The sequence below is a fragment of the Anabrus simplex genome, chromosome 1, assembly GCF_040414725.1.
Source record: "Anabrus simplex isolate iqAnaSimp1 chromosome 1, ASM4041472v1, whole genome shotgun sequence".
In the NCBI taxonomy this organism is placed as follows: Eukaryota; Metazoa; Arthropoda; class Insecta; order Orthoptera; family Tettigoniidae; genus Anabrus; species Anabrus simplex.
The window spans coordinates 349,535,583-349,561,606 of NC_090265.1; the positions used below are offsets into that span (position 1 = coordinate 349,535,583).

At 38.1% G+C, this 26,024-nt stretch overlaps 1 protein-coding gene across 1 annotated transcript in view; it reads right to left on the reverse strand.

Annotated features, from left to right (window-relative positions):
- Positions 1-26,024, reverse strand: part of Cds (CDP-diacylglycerol synthase) — a 222,750-nt gene that overhangs the window by 130,422 nt on the left and 66,304 nt on the right. The window contains exons 3-4 of the mRNA XM_067142681.2: positions 3,434-3,530; positions 3,175-3,351 (exon numbers count right to left, since the gene is read on the reverse strand). Of these exons, the coding sequence (XP_066998782.2) occupies positions 3,175-3,351; positions 3,434-3,530 (274 nt within the window). The remainder of the gene's footprint in view (positions 1-3,174; positions 3,352-3,433; positions 3,531-26,024) is intronic.

Consider the following 26,024-nt stretch of genomic DNA (forward strand, 5'->3'; position numbering starts at 1 on the left):
AAGGCCTAGGAGTTGGAAGGAAGCGGCCGTGGCCTTAATTAAGGTACAGCCCCAGCATTTGCCTGGTGTGAAAATGGTAAACCACGGAAAACCATCTTCAGGGCTGCCGATTAGTGGGATTCGAACCTACTATCTCCCAGATGCAAGCTCACAGCCGCGCGCCTCTACGCGCACGGCCAACTCGCCCGGTGATAGATGATAGTGAGGAGCCTGGCACAAATAAGAGAAATCAATGCCAGGACTACACTAAGGGCCCTGTGTTCACCTACCCATGCTCCTAAGTTGAGAGCCCCTGGGGCCCCTCTTACGACAGGTAGGGCATACCGTGGGTGTATTCTTCCTCTGCATCCCCCGCCCCCAAATATAAATTAAAGTAATACAGGTGGTGATATCTGTTTAAATAATATATTGTTAATAAGAATAATGGGCAGTAGCAAATTATCAAAGAAAAGGAAGGAGAAGAAGAAAGGAAAGAAACAGCTTTTTGTGTGTGATGATTCGACTTATTTCAACAACTTTTTGTCACCTTCATAGTTTTCGAATAATGCATTATCAACAAAATGTAAAAATCTATCAGTTCAAACCTGTCCTGTGTCATTACATTGTAGAACATAAACATTACATTCAATTCACAAAGTATACATTTATTAATCACCTATTCAATACATGCAGTACCACATTTTGTGGTTAAATAATCATAAAAGATTGGATAGTTGTGGACATGTTTCGCCCTTCTTATTGGGCATCATCAGCACATTAGCTAATCTTAAAACAGTTTTATTAAGAATGACTACACTATTGTTTATAAAAAAACATAGACATGCCAAGAGTAGGATTTTTACTAAAATCTAATTTTATGTAAGACTTCTTAATACCGGTGATTCTCATGAGTATCTGTAATCCAAAATCAACATACAGTTCATTACAATCCACATTTTTCCAGTCATGAATTCTGGACCGCGGTGTCAGGTCATCTTTGAAATTAAGGAGTCATTGTTATAGCGATTTGTCTCGTTCGCAATTGCGAGCAATATTTCAATATCAAGAAACCAGTTTAAATTATTCTGAAACACACTGTATCTGGTTTATTACTCCACATTTTCCAGTAAACGCAGTTTTTTATGGGGTGTATGAATCATCCACTTTATCCCATTTCCAGTCTTCATGTGTATGTTGACACTTCAATGGCAAGACAATTCCATTTTCATCATCACTATCGGTGCGGTTTACACTTTCATAATTATTTTCACAGCTGCTTTCTGGCAACAAAATCTTCATCACTTATCACTATCAAATTCACTACCGCTATCAAATACTGTAATATCACTATCACCCGGTTCATGTAAATATTCTACAATTTGTTCAGACGTAAGATTAAATGATGTACATCGTCGCCATAAGACCTATCTGTGTCGGTGCGACGTAAAGCCCCTAGCAAAAAAAAAAAAAAGATGTACAAGGCGCCAGGAAGTGTTCTCCGCAGTGCCTACGTGCTGCTGCGCGAGGTGGCATCAGCAGTTAAGTTGGCATCACGGCTGCTGCCGCTTGTATCAAAACAAACAGTAAACTTTGTACTCACCAGAGCAATTCATAACAGATGCTGGAAGTGTTGTCCTTGTGTTCGAAGACAGACTTCAACACGTCTACACATATTATCACTAAAATTTCTTGCGTAATGGACTGCACATAATTAAAACGTATTCCACGAAAAAAGCTCTCTTCAGTAGTAAACATTACTGCTTGTATCCTGTTGCACTATTCCAATAACCTATCTGAACACTCGTAATACACACTGACAATTTCGACAGCCCACAGCTCACATGTGTGGCATTCCCTGCACTGCTATCCTGTTGACCTTGGCCTATCGGTGAGTGAGCATGACAGATATGACACGGTGCTGCCAACTAAACTGCTGATGCTCGCTTATTCAGCGGCATGTAGGTACTGCGGAGAATAGTTCCTGGCGTCCGTTACTTGGACATGCCATGTTTTCACTTGAAACAACAGCAGTCTGCTATGTGATATCAAGATGTATTTCATCACAAATTTACAGCAGTAGGCCAAAAAAATACACACGATGGGAAAGAACAGAGTATCAAGGTTTCATATGTTACATAGTACAAAGAAATGTCAAGAAATTGCAAAGCTAGACTGTTTTGGAACAAGTAATGCACTCAGCGTGACAGTCAGGTGCATCCGCCGATAGATAAGACTACCGCGTGCGTGGCACTTGCGTGCTCCCAGATTGAGAGGTTAATAATTATGTATTCTCAGGAGAAGCTTAATTGTTTTTGTCCAAATATTTAGATATGCATCAGTACAATTTCAATATTCCTACTAGGCTTGGTACAACAAACAATACCGCGCGAGTTGGCCGTGTGGTTAGGGGCACACAACTGTGAGCTTGCATCCGGAAGATAGTGGGTTCGAACCCCACTGTCGGCAGCCCTGAAGATGGTTTTCCATGGTTTCCCATTTTCACAGCAGGCAAATGCTGGAGCTGTACTTCAATTAAGGCCACGGCCGCTTCCTTCCCATTCCTAGGCCTTTCCTCTACCATCGTCGCCATAAGACCTATCTATGTTGGTGCGAGGTAAAGCAAATAGCAAATATATATATATATATATATAAACTGACATACAGTTTACGTGCATACAGTACTAACCTGATGATAATGCTTAGTCACAGCTGGTCATAATCTCTGCTATGTTCATAAAAAAGAAAGGCTACTGTAGTGTGGCAATGCAGCAATATTTATCATTGGCTGTAGACACTGATTACTAAACTGGCTTTAATTTATAAAATTTTTGAGTCACACTCAAATGGAGTCCAAATATGTTCATATATGTACTGTAGTTTAATAAATTTAGTCTACAGAAAAACAGGCTATCGGTTCCTCTGAGTTGCGATTTTATTTTTACGGATCCTCAGAACCTGCCACAATACAGTCAATAAATAATATTCATTAGTGATTAGAATCAAAAGTTACAAAGATTGTCCAAATTTTCAGCCCACATAAGTGAAAATAATATCAAACACAGAAGTAATACAGCATATATTCAAAATAATCTTCACTCAAGGCTGGATTTGGTAAACGATTTGTTTCCGAACAAAAGAGTGGTAAAACATGGAGTATTAAAAAAAAATTCAACACACAAAGCCTACAATTCCTACCGTGCGGTTAATGAGCACTCCAAAGTAGTCCACCAAACTCTCGCCATAAAAGAAGTAGTTAGAAGCAATGAGGAAGTACCATGACAGAGAACGAAACCACGGCAAGCCATGGATGCGATATACAGCATAACCAATATTGATGATTTCTGAAAAGCAGCGCACCTGGACCACCAAAGTCTGCAAGAAAAGAAAAATGGGCAGTTAATCAAGATTCACTCTCCTGCTACACTCAAAGCAAGCATCACTACATCATACCTACCGTTACCATAAGAGCCAAAGGACCAGCGTAAATGAGCAGGCAGAAACCTCCAATCATGAGCCATGTGAATATACCACGGATGATCCAATTGCGCCATCTGCATAAAGAAAAAGGTTAAAATTGTCAAGGCTGGATACATTAGAAAAACTTCTTTTTTGTTGTAATGAAAGCCATTTCATTAAAGTTTTAATTCAATTCATCTGTAACTTCTTTTTTCAGGTATTTCAGATATTTCTTCAGCTCTGACAGACTGAAGAACCTAACTGTTCTAGATAAGAAATAAATCACATCATTCTTAGTTTTATATACATGGTGATCCACTATTACATCCTTATTTTTATTTCATTATTATTCTGTCATTAACAATGTTACATGGTTGTTTTCAATTCTATTATGTACTATGGTCCTTGGCATTTCATATTTCAGTGTAGGCACCAGCATAGCAGCACACCGTTGCAGTCGGGGCCCAATGTTCCTGACAGACCATTCCAACATGCTAGAAAAACTTCTGTTTATCCCATTGTTTCACAACCTGGGACGAAGTGGGCAATGTGCACTTTATGCACGATGCGGCACCTCCCCATTTTGCATTGATTTTGCGAGAATGGCTTGACAATGCTCTTCTGGGCCACGTTACAGTATTGGACGTTGCGGAAATGTCGAGTGGCCACTGAGAAATCCAGGCTTGAACCCATTGGATTTTTCCTCTGGGGGCATTTGAAAGAGAAGGTGTATGCCAGACAACCGTGTGACTTGGAAACTTTGGAAGCAGTCATCAGAGAAGAGAGTGCGAGGGTACCAAACGACATGTTGCAACGGTCTGTCAGGAACATTGGGCTCCAACTGCAACGGTGTGCTGCTAATGCTGGTGCCTATGTTGAAATATGAAATGGCAAGGACCACAGTACGTAACAGAATTGAAAGCAACCATGTAGCATTGTTAATGACAGAATAATACAGTAGAACCTCGATAATTCGAAATCGGTTAATTCAAAACCCCGCCTAATTCGAAGAAGCTCTCGTTCCCGGAAACATAAGATACAGTTTTGCATGTTATTTAAATTGTTTAATTCGAAATACGGATAATTCGTAATTCGAAGTACAATGTCGTCCCCATTACCAAAATTCAGACTTTTAATTCGAAACTGCCTTTACATTTTAAAACAAGAGTATGGCACAGAGTAATTTCAACTCGAAATTTATCCGCTCCGCGTCATAATAGAACGCGCGTTCCGAAACGTGGAAGGGTAGCTTTCCGCACTTACACTCACTTCGTTGCGTCTACAGTGCGCCTCATGATTGCTAAGTTGAATGAAATCGGAATTCTTTTGTATTCCACCTTTTAAGGGACGCCGTAATATCAAGCAACAGGCAGTGTGCGGAAAAACAAAATCCGCGAACACTGGCGATGCCGACAGTTGACGAAAAAACGTAGCTCATATAATAAATTCGTAGGCACCGAACAATATTGTCATTGCCGGTGAAACTGCATTGCTTTATTTTAATGCAAGCCCAAACGGTCTTATGGTTTTAAATGGGTCACAGAAGTGCGTTGGAGTGGAATGCACATGGGATGGAAGCAAGAAACTTTATCCCCTCGTCATAGGAAAGTTCGATAAACCACAATGTTTTAAGGGCGTCGGGCACTTTCCATACCAGTACAAAGCATCTAAAAATGCAAACAGTACAGAAATCCAAAAAATAATGCATATGCACAGGGGAACCGGCATAATTTATCCTCGTCTTTGAATTGTGTTATTTTTTTTTTCTTTCGTAGCGTGAGGTTATGTTTGTCAGGGATTTATCCAAGTGCATTATTTGAAAATTGTAAATGCACCTTGTTGGATACATTTCGGAAAGCGTTTTATCCATGGCATTTGAAAGGTTTAAACTGTGAATCGAGGTGATTGCATGTATTAATGGGTCTTAGAATACTTTGTGACGCGGCAAGTGTTTACATTTCTGAAGTACAAGAGAAGTGCTATGGCGGGAAATCGTACAAGGATAGTCATAGAAAAGTTCGATTTTAAGGGCATCGGGTACTTTCTTTGTAAATACAAGGCATCTAAAATGCATACAGTATACTGATTCAAATAATAAAGCACTTGCACATGGGAGCTAGCATAGATTTCTGCTCGTCTTTGAATCGTGCTTTTTTTTTTCTTTCGTTGCGTGAGGTTATGTTTGTTAGTGAGATGTCCGAGTGCATTACTTGAATACTGTAAATGAACCTTCTTGGATACATTTTGGAAATAGTTCTTTTTTTCATGGCATTTGAAGGGTATAAACTGTGAATCAAGGTTAACTGCATGCAGTAACGGGCCATAGAATATTTTGTAAGGCAGCAAGGGTTGGTACTTCTGAATTGCGAATTGGCGGTTAATTCGAAATCACGTAATTCGAAGTCCGATTTTTGAGTCCCAACTACTTCGAATTAACGAGGTTTTCCTGTAGTGAAATAAGAATAGGGATATAATAGTGGATCACCCTGTATATTGCAATAATAATTATTAAACTAATGTTGTATTGGTCCACCTTTTCAATACTATAATATGCAATCTTTGAATTCCATTTCTAAATTAGGGACTAGTTTCGGCCTTGGCTGGCCATCATCAACCCTGATGTAACGCGCCTAATAACTAAAATAAATGTACAAACACACAATTGACATTAAAAATCTGGGATGAGCTATGTGTAAAATATGACAAAATTAAAGTAGGCTCTAAATTCTTAGCGTCATGTTAAAATGTTCCCGTAGTGCTTGTTGTTAAAATCATACTGAAATGCTGTTGGACACTGTCAGGACGGCACACGAAGATATGGTTAAAACTGACACATTCTTAATTTGTGGCTGGTATAAATTCACAATTCACTACAGTGTCCATGAAGTTAACCTGAATAAATGATAGATAAAAGAGTTCATTAATGATAGATAATGATGACAGATAAAACAGTTCATTAATTTTATCTATCATTTATTCAGATTAACTTCATGGACACAGCAATGAACAGCAAATTTATACCAGCCACAAATTAAGAATGTGTCAGTTTTAACCATATCTTCGTATGCCGTCCTGACAATGCCCACAGCATTTCAGCATAATTTTAACAAGCACTACAGGAACACTTTAACATGATGCTAAGAATTTAGAGCCTAATTTAATTTTGTCATATTTTACACAGAGTTCATCCCAGATTTTTAATGTCAATTGTGTGTTTGTACATTTGTTTTAGTTATTAGATGTATTACATTAAGGATGATGATGGCCAGCCAAGGCCGAAACTAGTCCCTAGTTTAGAAATGTAATTCAAAAATGGCTTATTATAGTATTGAAAAGGAAAACCATTATGACTTTAGTTTAATAATTATTACTGTGTGTCACAATTCAATATGGATCAAAACCATGAAGTTCATATCCTATGATGTTTATATATATTGCATTTACACCGTAAATATTTTATAAGAGCGAATCTCAATTGGGAACAGAAATAAATAATGCTCCACCCCCATATACCATCCACTAGGCTTCCTCACGTGCACTCAGCTCACTGCTATCTAAAAATATTTATGATCCTCTATACGACTTGAGACTTCTGCAATACATAAATGTATCAACAAACCATTTTATACTCTGTGATAGTACATATATCACACCCCCGAATTATATGTAGAAGTTAGAGATATTATTGTCAGTATTCGATTTATTATTATTATTATTATTATTATTATTATTATTATTATCATCAGTATTTCATTTGTATATTTTGCCATTTATATTAGTAAGCTGGAAGATATCCACATATGTAGGTATGAGTAATTTGTTTTGCACGAGTGGGAAAACATTGCTTTAATAACTCTGGTAATTTGGATGAGTCATGTGGCTACCCCAGTGTTTGTGACGTACTTGTGTTGGGATATTCCATGAGTCATGTATATATTCCAGCCTGATGAGATGAGCTTGTTGTTGTATTAGGGAAGTTCGTTGACTCATGTAATAAACCCCAGAGTTTGTTTATCTCTTGGGAGCAAGGTCTTGACAAGAGGTTCACTCATGATTGGCTGGCAAGCACCAATCCACGCGTATCATCTGAGAGGAGGGGTATGTTGATGTCTATAAAGGTTGATCAAACGGCGGCAACAGGGGACATTGTAAAGGAACGAGAAGGAAGACAACTACTACAACTACAAGCAGTAACACTGTATGAAGGAACGACAACTGACACACTGTACAGGAAGGAAGTGGTGCTGATACACGGTACGGGAGTGACACGGCTGCAATGGACTGGACTTCAAACGTTCGTGGAGCGTAGTCTTGTTATGTTCGTGGAAAGTGGCTGAGTGTGGAGCGCTTGCGCATTAAGTATTGTAGCACTTGTGGCGGTCTGGCATTATATGTTGGTGAAAGCTATCTCAGACTTTCCATAATTTTTGTTGAGGATCGACAGACCTGTGTATATATCTTTACAACAAGTGTTAAAATATGTGAACACAGTAGTACAAGGTACAGTATCTGTGCGATGTGATAACTGCCGATTATGAGAATTGGTAAGTCGAATTGATATAGAGACAGTGAAGGGTATTTATCTTCATAACTGTACATTGTTCATCGGACTATCTACAAATGGTAGCTTAGTTCTCGCTTTCGTTTTCCCACGATTTTCATTATTGTTGTTGTTGTAAATATGGAGTCTTCCAGCAATATTTTATGTGTGTATTATATGTATAATGTTGTATGTTGATGAGGTGCTCATGCACAGAATTTGTTAAGAATATAGTTAGCTATTTCAGAATCAGTGTTATTGATGAACCTAGGTGCAGTTCCTACCTATTTAGTCGTTTTCAGGAGGTTAGGTAAGGCCTGCAGCAGATGTACCAGTACGCAGCATTATGTACATGCCCTGGGATATAAAGTTTATCATGCTCTATCAAAATTCGTGGGATCCATTCTGGTGAACTCTGGTGCCCATACTACGGACATTTCGATTAACTATTTTATTAATTTAATTATTTCAAGTATTCTATGAAGTTTTTGAGTAATTTTATTTATATATTTTTATTCATGATTTTATTTATTATTATCATCAAAAAAGGTTACAATTGGCTTCCCAACGTGTGGCTGAATGATTGGTACATCTGTTAGGCTTATAAGCGTAGGTGCACTTGTCAGGTGTGGTTGGAATTCTGCAAACTATGTGAGTGAAGTGTTTTATATGTACGTGATATGTATGTTGGAGTATGAAGAAATGTTGTAGCGAGTCGAGTATTATAAAATTGAGAAATAGAGAGGTTGTTAAAGTTGTTGGTACTATGAATCAGGATAAGAGAAGTCAAAAGAATTCCACCACATTGAGTCTATCGAATTTAAGTGAGAGTAGCGAAATGGCTGATAGTAGGAAAGATCAATCGGCAACGATAGGTGAGGAACCGAGTAACCCGTCTCAAACTCAGAATGTAGGGGATCAAGGGGTGACCTTAACTCTTAGTATGCTTCAATCACTATTTAATCAGTTCAGTAAAGAGTTGAAGGGTGAATTTAACAGTAAGAGTGATGTATTATCCAGTAAAATCGATAATAACAATGTTGAACTGTCCAGTAAGATTGATAGTCAGAGTAAAGAGTTGAAGAGTGAATTGAGTTTAAGTAATGAAATATACAGTATTAATAGTGAATTAAATTCAGTTAGTACGGAACTGTCCAGTAAAATCGATAATCAGAGTAAGAAGTTAAATTCAGTGAGTGTGGAATTGTCTAGTAAAATTGATAGTTTAAGTAGTGTTGTGAATGGTAGAATAGATGAATTAAACCAGAAGTTTGACCATCAAAGCAGGGAAATTCAGGAAGTCAATAATAAGGTAGAATCTCAATGCTTGGAATTGACTGAGAAAATCGAATGCCGATTTAATGTAGTTAGGAAGGAATTTGTTGAAAACAGCAAGGAGTGTGATAAGAGAATAAAAATAGTAGAAGATAAAGTCGAAGAAATAGATAGAATTAAAACCAGCCAGAATGTTTTAGCGAAGCAAATAGATGAAAAGGTTGAGAAATTGGAGAAAGACCTCAAGTCAGTAGAAGGAAATGCCAGAATGGTAGTTGAAGGAATTAAAGCATATCATGTAAAATTAAGGCAGGAAATCAGTCAAATCCAAGTAGGTAGCAGTACATGTAATAGGTACGTATCTTGTACGAAGGACTCTGAATTACCCAAATTTAATGACCGGCAGTTTAATCCGATGGAATTCTTGAAAACGGTAGAGAAACAATTTTCCAAGAATCTTGACGATGGTTTAATTGAGTGGAGTATGGTTGATGAGCTGTTGGATGTTGCATTTGTTGGAGAAGCGAGATCTTGGTTTCAAGTTTATAGACAAGGTATTTCGAGTTTAGAGGAATTTAGGGAGAAATTTAGTTCTAAGTTTTGGAGCGAAGCTATTCAGGGAAGGGAAAGGGATCGCGTGCTATTTGGCAAGTATAAACCTCAGGAAGGTGTATCTATGACGGAGTATTTCTTGGCACATGTTCTGATCAGCCAGAATATTGAAGGTCTAGCATCGGAGAGAGATACAGTCCGCCAGATGTTGAGGCATTTTCCTGAGAAGGTCGGATTAGCTGCATGTATGCAGAATATTGTTACGATTAAAGAATTAGAGCAGCTGTTAGAGAGGTTTGATGCTTTGGAAGGACAAGGGAGGACTAGGCAAAGTGAAGGTAGGAATTACGGGGATAATGGGAGATAAGGTAATCAGGTAGCGGGAGATAGGAACAATCAGAATTTCAGTCATTCTAGGCAAGGGAATCAGGGTGGTAATTCCGGAAGAGGAAACAGACACTCTAATCAAGGAGGTAATCACCAAGAATATTATGGCAGAAGACCTAATCAAGGGGAATCAGCAAGTAGGGGGCGTACGGATCAAAGACCTCCAGATCAAGTGCCGAGACATGATAATAGTGAACTGTCCACGTCAAGTAATTTAAACCGGAATCAGACTTCTTAGTTGGGTCAGATAGGCAGTCCGATACCAAAATTCCTATTCACGCGATGAAACAGGTAAGTTATGAGGTAGACGTGAAAGAGGAATTATTGTATGACCATGTGTTTTGTGTTCAGGGAGATTTTGAGAAAGGGGGCGTGATGAAAGTAAGAAAGATGTGTCGGATGTCTTACTTTGTGCTAGTGGTGATGGTAATAGCGGTGTTGCGATCGATAATCTTGTGGAAGTTTCTGAAATTGAAAGTGAAGTTTTTTGTGAAGTTGATGAAGGTTGTTTTGTAAGTGAAGAGTGCTTACGGAGTATACATCATGAGGATGTTTTTGTTGATTTAAGTGTACGTGAGGAGAGTAAAGTTAGGTCCATTATGTATGAAAATGGTGACTTTAAAATTAATGAAACTTCTGATAAGAGAATCGAAAGTAGCAGTGTTGTTGGCATGAAAGTGGTGCGAGTAGGAGCCGGTATGGAATGTGGTAATGATGGTGATCTCGAATTGAATTATGGTAAGAATTTCAGTAATAGAGTGAGCGTGTGTGAGAATGGAAGTGTGCGTGAGATGAAAGAAAGTCGTTTCAGGCGTGTGCATAATATTTTATTTAATGCTGAGAGTTGTGTGAATGATTTCAATGACGTGCTGTATGATATTGATGTGGAATGTGTGAAAAAGTATGTGATCTGTTTGCTTGCATTAATTATGGTTTTGTGGAAGAGAAACCATAGTAAGATTCCCGAATATTAAAGAAAGAGGGATTTCTTGGTTATGAATGTTCTGAATGAAAGCTTGTATAATTCTTGTGTGACTGGATGGGATGAATGTTTGTGTGTGAGATAGAGTGGATTCTAGATTTATTTAGATTTTATTGCGGTACGCATTCCTCGCTTATCGATGCTGATGTTAAGTTTATGTACAGTTTTTTCAATTATATCAGGGTCCGTATATTGTGGACAGTAGAATAGGCAAATGTGCTTATAGGCTCCTAACCGCTGAAAATAAGGTCCTTGGGACATTTAATATCTATAGCCTTCGCAGATATAAGAGATAGGATCTGCACCTTGGATGCATATATTATCAATTATGAGTTATGTGTACAGTAGCAAGACGGGATTGTGTTCAATGGTATATGGAACAACCAGAGTTGTGTGTATATAGCCATATTATTACTATTGTTTGGACAAATTGTATCTCGCGTGTGCGAATACAATGCAGTAGACTCAATGTATATATCATTATTACAGTAATTATAGTGTACAGTTAGGTTATGTATGAAGTTCTGTTTTATGGTGAATCATAATATGTGATATCATCGATTCACCAAGTGGGCGTTATGTGATAGTACATATATCACACCCCCGAATTATTTTAGAAGTTAGAGATATTATTGTCAGTATTCGATTTATTATTATTATTATTATTATTATTATTATCAGTATTTCATTTGTATATTTTGCCATTTATATTAGTAAGCTGGAAGATATCCACATATGTAGGTATGAGTAATTTGTTTTGCACGAGTGGGAAAACATTGCTTTAATAACTCTGGTAATTTGGATGAGTCATGTGGCTACCCCAGTGTTTGTTGTGACGTACTTGTGTCGGGATATTCCATGAGTCATGTATATATTCCAGCCTGATGAGATGAGCTTGTTGTTGTATTAGGGAAGTTCGTTGACTCATGTAATAAACCCCAGAGTTTGTTTATCTCTTGGGAGCAAGGTCTTGACAAGAGGTTCACTCATGATTGGCTGGCAAGCACCAATCCACGCGTATCATCTGAGAGGAGGGGTATGTTGATGTCTATAAAGGTTGATCAAACGGCGGCAACAGGGGACATTGTAAAGGAACGAGAAGGAAGACAACTACTACAACTACAAGCAGTAACACTGTATGAAGGAACGACAACTGACACACTGTACAGGAAGGAAGTGGTGCTGATACACGGTACGGGAGTGACACGGCTGCAATGGACTGGACTTCAAACGTTCGTGGAGCGTAGTCTTGTTATGTTCGTGGAAAGTGGCTGAGTGTGGAGCGCTTGCGCATTAAGTATTGTAGCACTTGTGGCGGTCTGGCATTATATGTTGGTGAAAGCTATCTCAGACTTTCCATAATTTTTGTTGAGGATCGACAGACCTGTGTATATATATCTTTACAACAAGTGTTAAAATATGTGAACACAGTATTACAAGGTACAGTATCTGTGCGATGTGATAACTGCCAATTATGAGAACCGGTAAGTCGAACTGATATAGAGACAGTGAAGCATATTTATCTTCATACATGTACATTGTTCATCGGACTATCTACAAATGGTAGCTTAGTTCTCGCTTTCGTTTTCCCACGATTTTCATTATTGTTGTTGTTGTAAATATGGAGTCTTCCAGCAATATTTTATGTGTGTATTATATGTATAATGTTGTATGTTGATGAGGTGCTCATGCACGGAATTTGTTAAGAATATAGTAAGCTATTTTAGAATCAGTGTTATTGATGAACCTAGGTGCACTTCCTACCTATTTAGTCGTTTTCAGGAGGTTAGGTAAGGCCTGCAGCAGATGTACCAGTATGCAGCATTATGTACACGCACTGGGATATAAAGTTTATCATGCTCTATCAAAATTCGAGGGATCCATTCTGGTGAACTCTGGCGCCCACACTACGGACATTTCGATTAACTATTTTATTAATTTAATTATTTCAAGTATTCTATGAAGTTTTTGAGTAATTCTATTTATATATTTTTATCCATCATTTTATTTATTATTATCATCAAAAAAGGTTACAACTTCTACAAATCAGTCTATACCTACTGTGTATGAAGAGGCTAATGAAGAAGAGTTTCAATACATTGACAGTCCCCCTTCCTAATGCCAGTCACAAATGAGTTGAGGAATTTTGATTATAATGGCAGGCACACTTGCCTACCGTCAGTCAAAATTGAAATTGAGAGTTTTGATTAAAATGACAGCCCTCTTTGCATGCTGCCAGTCACAATCAAGTTGGACAGTTTCATTATAATAGCATTCCACCTTGTGTACTGCCAGTTACAATAGAATTAGGGTGTCTTCATTATAATGAGAGGCATACTTTCCTACTGCAAGTCACATTCGGGCTGGGGAGTTTCGATTATAATAGCATGCCACTTTGCCTACTACTACTACTACTACTATACTACTACTACTACTACTACTACTACTACTAATAATAATAATGTTATTTGCTTTACGTCCCACTAACTACTTTTACGGTCTTCGGAGACGCCGAGGTGCCGGAATTTATTTTCGCAGGATTTCTTTTACGTGCCAGCAAATCTACTGACACAAGGCTGTCGTATCTGAGCACCTTCAAATACCACCGGACAGAGCCAGGATCGAACCTGCCAAGTTGGGGTCAGAAGGCCAGCGCCTCAACCGTCTGAGCCACTCAGCCCAGCACTTTGCCTACTACCAGTCACAATCTAGTTGGGAATTTTGTTTATAATGGCGGACACCTTTGCCTACTGATGGAGACAATCGGGTAGGGAAGTTCTGACCAAAATTGCAGGCTCCCTTGACTACTGGCAGTCAAATCGATAAGGGGATTTTATGTAACAATGGCAGGCCCTGTTTACTAATGCCACTTACAGTGGGGTTGGGAAGTTTCTGTTATAATGGCAGGCAACCTTTCCTACTGCCAGACACAGTTGATGAGGGGAGTTTTGATTAGAATAGCATATCCCTCTCCTACTGACAGTCACTATCGATTTGGGGAGTTATTTATTATGATGGCAGACCCCTCCCCATTTTAGATTGCTACAAATCAAATTCAAAGAACAGTATGTATATATATAGATATATGAAAGTACAGAAGAAGTCCATTACAGCGAGAATTCACAACAGTGGAAAATTTACTCGCTATAACGGATTGTCGTTATTTCCAATTTTTTATAAAATTCGGAAAAATCGGTATGAAACAGCAATCAGTCTGTTCAAAACTTGCATTTCCGCGGACGATATCCACACTACGACTTACGTGTTTGTTATTTTTCGAAATCCGATACTACTTGAAATTGTATGTTTATTTTCATTCTGAAAAAAAAGACAGTTTCGTATTTCTCCGAATCCAGGACGAACCCCACTCTTTCCTTCAAAATTTTTAATCATGCTAAAAAAAGTGCGTTGTAAAATCATATGAATGCCTTTGTTGTACAGTACGCATTTTTACACAATTTTTAGACGCCGAACATCGGCTTTCCTTACGCCGCATTTTTTGCGGCTGCACAATTATTCTTTATTTCCGCGGGTTTAATGATCATTAACTTAAAATTGGCATCATAATATCGAAGAGAACCCGTTGAAAATTTGCCGGCAAAACCTATTCCATGCGTCTCTACAATACGGCGATCCGTCAGGAACATATTCTTGCCGTCTATAAAAACTTTTACGGTATTTTTACTCAGCGTCAGATATAACCGGCTACCGCTACACGCACGTCTCGCTTGCTGGGTTTGGCCAACTTCAGCGGATAGCTAGGCCTAATCGCGGACGTTGAAAGTCAACGAACGAGTTTATTGCGCCACGGTATGGCCTTTCCGCCCTTGCGTTTTTTGTTCACATACTTCATAATTTCATTTTCGACTTCTTTAAAGCGTCCTTGCTGCGGACCACTGAATGCATTTTTTGTATCTTTGTCTTCGCACTGACCCCAAATATTGACTTAGTTAGGCCTACGCCATATTTTCTTGCGGCTGCACAATTATTCTATATTTCCGAGTGTTTAATAACCATTACCGCTAACTTAAAATTGGCATAATATCGACGAGAACCCGTTCACAATTTGCCGGCATTACCTGTTCCACGTATCTTTACGATTATCCATCACGAAAATATTCTTGCTGTCTATAAAACTTAATTTTACTAGTCAGGTACAGTAGACGCATTATAACTCTGCCACTGTGTAGCCGTGGCCTTTCTACGAATTCGAAGGCTCGCATGTTTTGATGCCATAGTGCAGATTTAAGAAACGTTTTTGTAGAGGCTAATAGAATGTCATTCTCTCTTCACTATTTCCCGAGATCCAGTGACGTTACACACAGGCACTGTACAACCGGTTGTCACGGCTAGCGATGTATAATAAAGAAGCGGTCGGTTATTGTCAACGAATTTTGTATGTGCGTGCGGGGATGAAAAGAAGCAAAGTGGATACCGCGAGGGTTGCCAGATCGCAAATGAACATAATGAGAAAACTATACCGTACCATAGATGATCGATCGCATTTTGTGGCAAAAGTTTCGGTTTCCTTATTCAAACAGCGTCACTTATCCTAACTTAACCGTACTATACATATGATGAAAGCATACTTCAAGCGCCACTAGAGAAATTATAAACCTTCTCGCTATAAATTTACATGATGATAAACTTCCCGTAATTTAACCAGACGCGAGAAAATATAAACTAACCTGTGAAATCAATTATGCACTCTGCCATATCTCGAGGTGTATCTCATTTTTACTTAATTGCAGTATTTAGCATTAAAATTAAGCAATCGTTTAGTCAGCCTTTATTTTTAATGGGTTAAGAACTGTTATCGGACATGTTATTTACGCATTTATTAAGAAAATATGTTCTCTTCCATTTCGAATTTTCTTTACGGAAGAGCAGGCGACGGGTATTACTAATACACTCCGACATCGCCTTCGAATGTCGACGAGAAAACTCGCTAGTGGACATAGCGAGGAAACGATGCATCATAATGGCTGGTGTGCATAAATATCGATAACGGAAAAAATCGCGCGCGCTTAATCGCTCGTAATAACGAATGCGTCAGTGACAGGGCTCTCGCTGTAACCGAAGGATTACACACAGTTTAACACAGGAATTTTGAAGGGACATAAAATATCGTCGGTATAACGGGATTCTCGTTATAAGCAGTACTCGCTATAGCGGACTTCTGCTGTATATGCACGTTTATAATTGCACCCCTTCATTTCAAGATTAACTGTTGCTAAACAGTATGTTATATCAACAAAGGTATTGCGCCATCAAATGCCTTTTTAGTGGTCTACATGGTTGGTCCTACGAAATTTTCTCGTATCTCCTACATTTCCGCATCAGACTGAGTTGGAAACTTTGAATAGGGTGAAATTAGGGTACTGTTTCCACACACTGCTTCATTTTTCGCACACTTATCTGGCAGCTAGTATCATAAAATTTGGTTCGCATACAGCCAGTGTTTGTGCTAAAGTGCGTGCCAATTTGATGATTCTATCTTCTCTACAAATGTGTCAAACTATAAAATATACATCTAAAAATTGCGTTACTTACAATCGAGAAATGCAGCTCTAACATGTAAGGTATCGAGATACGATAAAAAGTCATAGGAGCAAAGTTGGAGATCACTCCAAATTGGGTGGAGATTGCTATGCGCTTTGTGCTTTGTGATATGGCTTACCATTTAGGTACCTTTTACCCTGAAGCAAAGATCTGCACCGTCATTGAAATCACCTCCATATTCGGATATTTTTCAGGGCTAAAAAAGTTAACCATTTGAACATCTCTGAATTTTTTCATCGGTTACAGGCTAAAAGCTATAATTTTGCCAAATTTCAATTTTCTCGCTCGTCCTGCAGATTGTGTCCGCAATCATGATATGGGGCAGGGGGTAAAAATTAGCGTTCTTATGCTGAGCCTCAAATTTCAAAACCAGCAGTGGGTGTGATCTTGCCTCGGCCTGATGGTACGTGAAGAGGTGTCACTCGTGACAAGCTGGAAATCAGCAAAGCTTGTGTCGGTAGATCTACCTATACATAAATGAAATCTTGTGGCTCAAAATACCTGGTTCCTCTGTGCCTTCAGAAAACTTGGGGCGAAAAGCAGCGTTATTAAAGCCAGCCTCAGGTGCCCTCGATTTATAATAATGTTTCCTCTGAGAGGTAAACCTGGCCTGCTGTCACCATCATTCCCCAAATTTCTTCCTAAATCTGACCATATTCAAACATTCACACACACATTCCGAAGCATTCTCAGGCGCCCTAGATGTGAACTGGTGTTTTTAGGCTTTGAACGAAGATTTTCCAAGGCAGCTCATTTTTTTGTTGCCATAGAAATTGTTACAATCTACCTCCTACTATTTGATTCTAAGCAAGTTCCAGTTAACGATAGGAACGTTATGCAACTTATGTCCAGGTGCACCATTCTCTGTGAATATCAGGCATTACGAAACCATGGTAAGTTGTCTTACCATGGTACTGTCATTAACCTGTTACACCATTGCTAATCCTTGGTTTCGAAACCGTGGTTTCCTGACACTAATTTTTCTCATTATTTCGCTCAAAAATAATTAAAAGTAGAATTCAGAAGGCAGAAATAAGTTTCTTAGTCACTTGTCTTTAATTTATCCAGAAGGCAGTGATATTTTCGAGTCATGTATGTCTAATTTATCCAGTTCCTAGTTGCTTACATTTTGTCTGGAATCGTCAGTAGTCTTTTTATTTCTTTTAAAAATTAGGTTTAATGCAAAACACCTTATGGTGTGAAATAATGGGCTACATTCCATGGTTCTATTGAAATATTAAGAGCCACGCCTAGTTTTATTCAAAGATGATTGTAACCTCCCACTGAATTCTGCAAATATCCTGTAGAATGGCAGCTTGACATCTCTCTCACCTTCTGCTCAACAAACCACCACGAGTTTACTGGAATGATCACAAAAATGACATTACGTTACTTCTCTGCTGGCCAGCAGTTATAGACGTTGCCATAGTAACCAGTAGGTTCACTGTAGGTCTGCAAGGCTGTCCGTCACTCGACGCAGAGCATGAAACCCGCAGAAAATAGTAATTTTCTCTGTCATTTGAAGAGAGTAAGTGAAATTATGAAAATAACGAAAATTATTTTAAAAGAAGGAACGTTTCATATACAGTGTACAGATTCTACAGAAAATCAATAGTGTATAAGAAAATATCAAATAACTCGTTTCATCTCCATATTAACCCCAACCTATTCTGTGATTTTTAAATCATATGCATATAAGACCTGTTCCTGGATAAGTATACTCTAAATGTGAAGTTTGGTCACGATCTATCCAGCCGTTTCACCACATGGTGGAACAGACAAACAGACAGACAAACATGAAAGCTAAAAACCTCTGATAGTCTTGAGTTGACCCATAACAGATAAATACCCAAAAAACTGGCAAAATAAACAAAATTACACACAACAGTTCCCTACAAGTATGAGCAAGTTTATAAATGCAGACGTCATTTCTAGATTTATTGCTCCTAAATGATACGTCATACTGACAAATAAATTGCGCTATCAGACATCCTTTTTAGTGGTCTGCATGGTTGGTCCTGTGAAATTTTCTTGTATCTCCTACATTTATGTGTTAAACTGAGTTAGAAGCTTTGAATAGGGTGAAATTTTTCATACAGTTTTCACACACTGCTATTGATTTTTGCATACTCATGCAGCAAATAGAACCATAAAACTTGGCTCGCATATGGCCACTGTCTGTACCAAAGTACGTGCCAAATTCGATGATCCTACCTTCTATATAAGTGTGTCAAACTATAAAATATACGTCTAAAAATGACAAACTTTACCTACAATCGAGAAATGCAGCTCTATCTAACGTATAAGGGATCAAGATATGACAAAAAGTCAAAAGAGCAAAGTTGTAGATCACTCCAAATTGAGCTGCGATTGTGTTATCTGTTTTGTGATATGACTTAGCATATAGCCACCAATTACATCAAAACTAAGGTTTGCACAGTCATTAAAATTGCCTCCATATTTCAATATTTTTTGGGGCTAAAATGATACACATTTGAACATCTTGGAATTTTTCCGTCACGTACAGGCTAAAATCTGTAACTCCGCCACTTTTCAATTTTCTAACTCGTCTGGCAGATTGTTTCTGCCATCTTGATTTGGGGGTAGGGGTAAAATTAAGACATTCAGAAAACTGTTAAGTTTGTTGGCGGTCTGCGAGGGTATCCACCACTCGACACAGAGCATGAAGCCTGTAGAAAATAGTAATTTTCTCAGTAATTTCAAGAGTACGCAAAATTATGTATATTACACAAAGTATATAATGAAGGGAAGTTTCACATATAGTCTACAGATTTTACAAAAAAATCAATAGTGCATGAGAAAATATCAAATAACTAATTTGCTCTCCACATGCATATCAAAACCTGCTCATGGATGAGTATATTCTAAATATGAAGTTTGGTCGAGATCTATCCAGCCGTTTCGCTGTCATGGTGGAACAAACAAACAAAACATGAAAGTTAAAAACCACTGATGTCTTGAGTTGACCTAAAATGAATAAATATCTGAAAAATTAGCAAAATAAACAAAATTACAGGCAACGGACCTCCTACACCTTTATTTATATACATAAACAGGATCATAATTCTTCCTCCTATTGGATTTGGATCGTCTGTGTTTCTTTTTGGTGTGAACTTGATTTTAATCTTTGAGATGTAGTGATCAGAACTGATGTCTACCTCATGGAGGACTTTTACATTATAGATGTATTTGTAATAATTCTTGTCCATGGCTACACAATCTATCTGGACCCCCCCCCCCCCCTTCTCCAATTTAATGTTAGAGCAATTCCAAGTCATTAGTTTGTGTGGCTTGGTTTCCAAAATTAATCCATGATCTATATAAAGTTCAATTAATCTTTGTCCATTCTTGTTTGTTAATTTATGAGCTGGCCATTGTCCCACCACTGTATGAATGTTCTTTCTTATCCTATTTTCGCAGTGAAGTCCCCACGTAGGATTTTATTATGTGTATCAGGGATGTTTGGTATCAACTGGTCAAGTTCTTCCCAACATTTTTTCATTTCTTCCTTTTCTGTTGTAATTTTTTCATTCGTTGGAGCATGGACATTTATCAATGTAAGGTTTTGTCTCTACTTTGTTAAGATTGTCGTTCTCGGAGAGTTTGATGAAAATATTCGACTGAACCTAACATGCAAAGACTACTCCGAATTGAGGAACATTTTTCATCATCCTTTCCCCTGGAGGTCCTTCGTAAAGGTGATATCCTCTTGATTCTAAAGGGTCCTGATCTGTGTTGCACAATTGCTGAAGAGCTGTTATTAACCCGTCCGGTGGGCGATACAGCAAGATCCGCGGCTGCAACTAGCTTGCTTGGCGGGGAACGTGGATATATCCGCCAATTCGATTTAATTTTTTTCTCGGTTGCCTGCCTGCAGAGTTTTATTTCCTTTTCAGCAGCATATTCTGGATAAGTCTGCCCTGTGATGTGAATTTTTTCAACTATGTTCTACCAACACCAATGTGTCATCCACGAGTTGCATCATTAAATACGCAACTTACATCCGGGCAAGAACGACCTAAGGCCTAATAGCTTCACGCTGACAAAGGCTGAAGCTTTAGCTCATCACCTAATCGTCCCTTGGATGTAATAATATTACTGTAGAAGGGATTTCTAGAGATTATGATACTGAACAGACTTCTCTGATGACATTTTAGAACTGTGACCTGATTTATTATCCCCAGTCTTGAGTTCTTCCTTCACAACTGGAGTGTGTGTTTACCGCGAGTTACACAACATTTATTATCGTACGCATCCGTAATACAGGCTCATTACATGATTTCCATCCAAAATGCAGAGATCAGAGTTCTATTTGATCCTTTTTCTTACATTTTTTCCGCTAAAATATCTGAAAGGAATCACCGGTTTCCACCATTAGAGGCAGACAATTTAGGGGTCATGATAAACAAAATGTTGGAATTTAGTGGGGAGAATAGTGATGTTAGTGAAGTTCTGCCGAAGGGGAATTCGTGACAGGAAAGTACCTGGAATAAGTACTGCAGGCTCGAATGTACAGGGTTCGGGCCCAGCTGATGCGAATGTTCAGCAGTCGCAAAAGAGACAGCACGTGTTCGATTCCAGTTCAAGTAGTGATTAAGACAGTGACAATTCAACCAGTGCAAGTTCTTCGTCAGCTTATACTGAAAATGTACAAAGAAGGTCCTGCTTTGATCCAAAATCCCACCATGATGTAAAGGGAGAGTTTTACAGAGAACAAAACTGAGCAAAATATTTTAATAACTTTTTTATGACGATTTATGCCAGAATATAGCTGAACAGACAAAAGATGAATAGCAGAAAATCACACATAAAACCCAGTTTAATAAGATGAAACGATGGAGTCGAGAAAAAAATCTCTTCTGTGTCATCAGCTCATAGAAAATAGGTGTAGTGAACAAGCAAATGCGAGAAATATATTATTATTATTATTATTATTATTATTATTATTATTATATTTTCCTCCACAGCTTTTTACATATCTCTGACAATGAGGTGAATAATGGACAAATTCCTCCTAAAATATACAAGATAAATCCAGTATTTGATGACCTGTTAGCAAAATTTTCGGGAGCTTATACCCCTGATGGCAAAGTGTCAATTGATGAGAACCTGCTACTATGGAAAGGGTGGCTAGAGTGGAAGTTTACATACCAAGAAAACGATCGCATTTCGGAATGGAATCATATAAATTATGCGACGCTGAGACAGGTTATATAACATGATCTGCTTCCCTGTGTATCATAATGAACAGCTGAAAAAGACATAACACTGTTATTATTATTATTATTATTATTATTATTATAACTTCCCCCATGCGGACGCTGCCACAAGGACAAAGTATGTCGAATACACAGTATTTTGTCTACTAAGTTACTGTTGAGTTTGCTAGTGTGCCAGGTAGAAATAATCACCACAAGGCTCAGGAATAAATTTGCAATATGGTTCTTCAAATGTTATATAGATGATTGTGGAGTATGGTCACTGAACCTCATATTGTGGCGATAGCGATGTCGTGAAGTCGTATCCGGCTGAGACCGAGAGAATCCCATAGCTGTACAAGAAATTTAGGGATTGTGCCTCGAGTTCCGATCATGAGTCCATGGACGGAAATATTGTCTAGGTGATATTTATCTTCATAGTAGTTTACAGTTGGCTGGTAAATTGACTTCTTTTCGGTGTCCACCTCTCTGGCCTGGCCAATGTGCGACTCGAAGGGCATTGTGGGATCTAAGATTAGCCCTTACTTGCTAGCTGGTTGAAAGGTTACCATGTCAATACACCTGTTACTCCCATCGGTAGCTAGGCCAGAGACCTCTTCGTGCATTATGAAACTGTGATCCCTTGTGGCAACGCCGACAGAAGGTGTTGGCCTGGGACCTTCCCGGCACGAAGCAAACGGCGCAAACATTCGCTGTCATCTTGATGGCCTCTCTCCATTCCGCACAGGATAAGCCTCGGTGATCTCTTATCCACTTGTTCCCTGGCATGTATTCCTGCAGGAGTTCAACGCCCTTTCCTTTGTGCGGCAACTTCGTCCATGAGTGAACTTCTCTGTCTCGTAGTATCCGTCAGACCTTTCTTACATTGGGAAGATGGCTATTTTTGGACATAACTCGATCATTCATTTCTATGCCTAGATCTTGCAAACAAATTGTACGTTCTTGTTCCAAGTTGCGTTAATGTAGCCGTTATTTGCAAGCGATAATTTATTACAGATGTTAATATGCTGTAGTTTGGCTTCCCAAGTGGCGCGAAACAAACCGCGGCCTTTATTCTTCCTTTCCGTGTACACCATGTGATCCGGAACGTCTGCTGGTAGTTGTAATAATTCTTTAGTTCCTGTCTGTAAATACTATAAATATTACCTGTATTGTAGTGTAATATAGTCCGTGTGTGTCACTAATGAATTGTAGGTAGGCCATATAAACTTGATCCCTCGAAAGCGCTAAGCAATATAACAGGAAATTTTGTGAGTATTATAATTTATTCCATCGTAAATCATTTAAGTACATGTGAACTTTGTAAATCTGCAATTTACATATACAGAAACATTTATTTACAGGCACAGTTCTGCCTATAATATTCAGGTAAAAGTTACTATATACACGAAAACCAGAGCTTTGCTATTAGGAAGTAGTAACCTCGATCTCACAGTATGAAAGCACTTAGTACGTTCTTGCACAAAGTATTGAACAATTAAAATAATAGAATTTTCCAACAATTAAATGCATTATGTTCAAGTAAATATTTCCTTCATGGCCCTTCAATAGTTCATTACAGTCTAAGATTGTTTTTAATCCAGTAAATAAATATTTTCTTTAATCAGGGAAATCGCTCCCCACCTGGGAGTGAGCCGGTATGTACCGAGCTCCCCGCTTAAGGGGTTAATATCTTATGCTCATCCATTACATCTGCCAGGTGTTTTAACTTACCAGCTTTCATTAATGAATTTATATTTAAATAGCTGATGTACCCTTGCTTCACTACGGAATTCTACATTGTATATTTGGGGAGTTTTCATTATAATGCCAGAATCTCTGCCTGCCTTTTTACATCCTCAGAAAGACTGTCTTAGTGGTTTTCCCAACTGAAACCAGCATAGATCATGGCAATGATACCAGAAGGAATGTCGTAATTAAAAGCAATGTTGTTATATGAAATACTTGATCAAATGAAAAACCACACATTTTCTCACTTTTAACAGTAGTACGCTGTCAATCTAACAGTCGAAGGTTGCAGAGCTGGAAAGATCAGGTCGCAGAGAGCTGTGAACACTTTTTAATTTTGGGAGAGGGGGCGGTAAACCCAGGGCAAAAATTATATGCATTTTTTACTCATCTGTTTAACAGGTGTACCCGATGAGTCGAAAAATCTCAATTCACTACACCGGCAGGGGGGGGGGGAAATCTTATCTGATTTGTAGGCAATTTTTTTCTTAAGAAACGGCTCTTTTTAGGGTTGAATTTTGAGTTATTTAGTGAATTGTGATGCTATAATTTGCAATAAGCCGAATTGTAATTCTAGACCAGGTCATACGTAAGCCTCTCCCATAATTCTGTTAAGTGTGCACAGTCATCATTCCAATCAACAGTTCAGAGTAGAGATTGAATAGCTGGACTACTATGATGAACCAGTGTGTTACGTACTAGCAGTATCAGAAAATGTATGAACCAGAGGTTGGCGTGCTATAGAAGAAACTTATCTAACTCTCCAGTTATTTCTCGCCAATATTCAAGCAGGCTGTTATACTCAGTACGCATCAGTAATCCCATTTATCAGAGATGAGTGGCTGCATAAGAATTTAAATTAATGTCGTAATGGTCCACCTTTTAATACTGTAATATGCAATATTCTAAATTACATTAATTAAGGACAAGTTTTGGCCACGGCTGGCCATCTTCAGCCTTAATGTAAAACATCTAATAACGAAACAAATGTACATGCACACAATTGACATAAAACAAATGAAACAAATATATACAAATTGACATTAAAAACTGGGATGATTATGAGTAAATTTGAACATAACTAGGTTCTAAATTCTTGCATCTTGAATATGTCATCATCGAGAATCTTTCATGTATTAATATTCACAGAACTGTTGGTTCTAATACTGCTAATCATTACTAATTCAGTTGTAAACAGGAACTGGCAAATGTTGATCCCGTAGTTCATCACCAAATCTATTTGAGTAACGTTAGCCTTATGCAAGTGGCTTGCAAATGACTTCCACACGGCTAACACCACTCAGATAGATTTGGTGATGAACTACAGGATCAACATTTGCCAGTTCCCGTTTACAGTTGAATTAGTAATGTTTAGCCGTATTAGAATCAACAGTTCTGTGAATATTAATACATGAAAGATTCTCGATGATCAGCATACTCAAGATGCAAGAATTTAGAACCTAGTTATGTTCAAATTTACTCATAATTTCATCCCAGTTTTTAATGTCAATTTGTATATATTGTATATATTTGTTTCATTTGTTTTATGTCAAGTGAGTGCATGTACATTTGTTTAGTTATTAGATGTTTTACATTAAGGCTGTAGATGGCCAGCCCCGGCCGAAACTATTCACTAATTAATGTAATTTAGAATATTGCATATTACAATATCGAAACGTGGACCATTACGACATTAATTTAATAATTATATTCTTATTACAATTCAATATGGATCAGAACCATGTAGTTCATATCCTATGGCTGCATAAGAAAGATATAACAACATACAATGGCCAATTTAATGTGATTGTTGATCAATTTTATGAGCTTTCACTATTGTAAGCCTTCACATTTAGTTTTCTTCCAACTCTTAAAAACCACTCTTACCATATTCGGTACGGTAAAACTGAATAAAACATGAATGATCGGAAATTGTATTCTCTATAACTTTTGTTATGGAATCCTTTTCCATAGGACCAATAACATAGGTACTTAAAAATTAAATTTTATGCGCCTTCCACTGAGCTACCATTTCATTCAGGGTGAATAAAATTATGTATACAGTCCCTGGCCAGATTATTAGGCCACCTCCAAGAAAAGATGTAAAATATTCAGTATGCTTTTAGTTTCCATATTTCTTGTCAAGTTCATGGTCATTTAACACTTGGAATACATCACTCACTTATTGTTGGCCAATAATATGTAATCCTGACTGTTGACCAGTTCTTAAACTGCCAATAATGTAACAAATTAACAAAGTAGTCTAGACATATCTATTCCCTGAAAATGTTCTGTTCATTGTTTAGTATCATTTAGCTGAGTG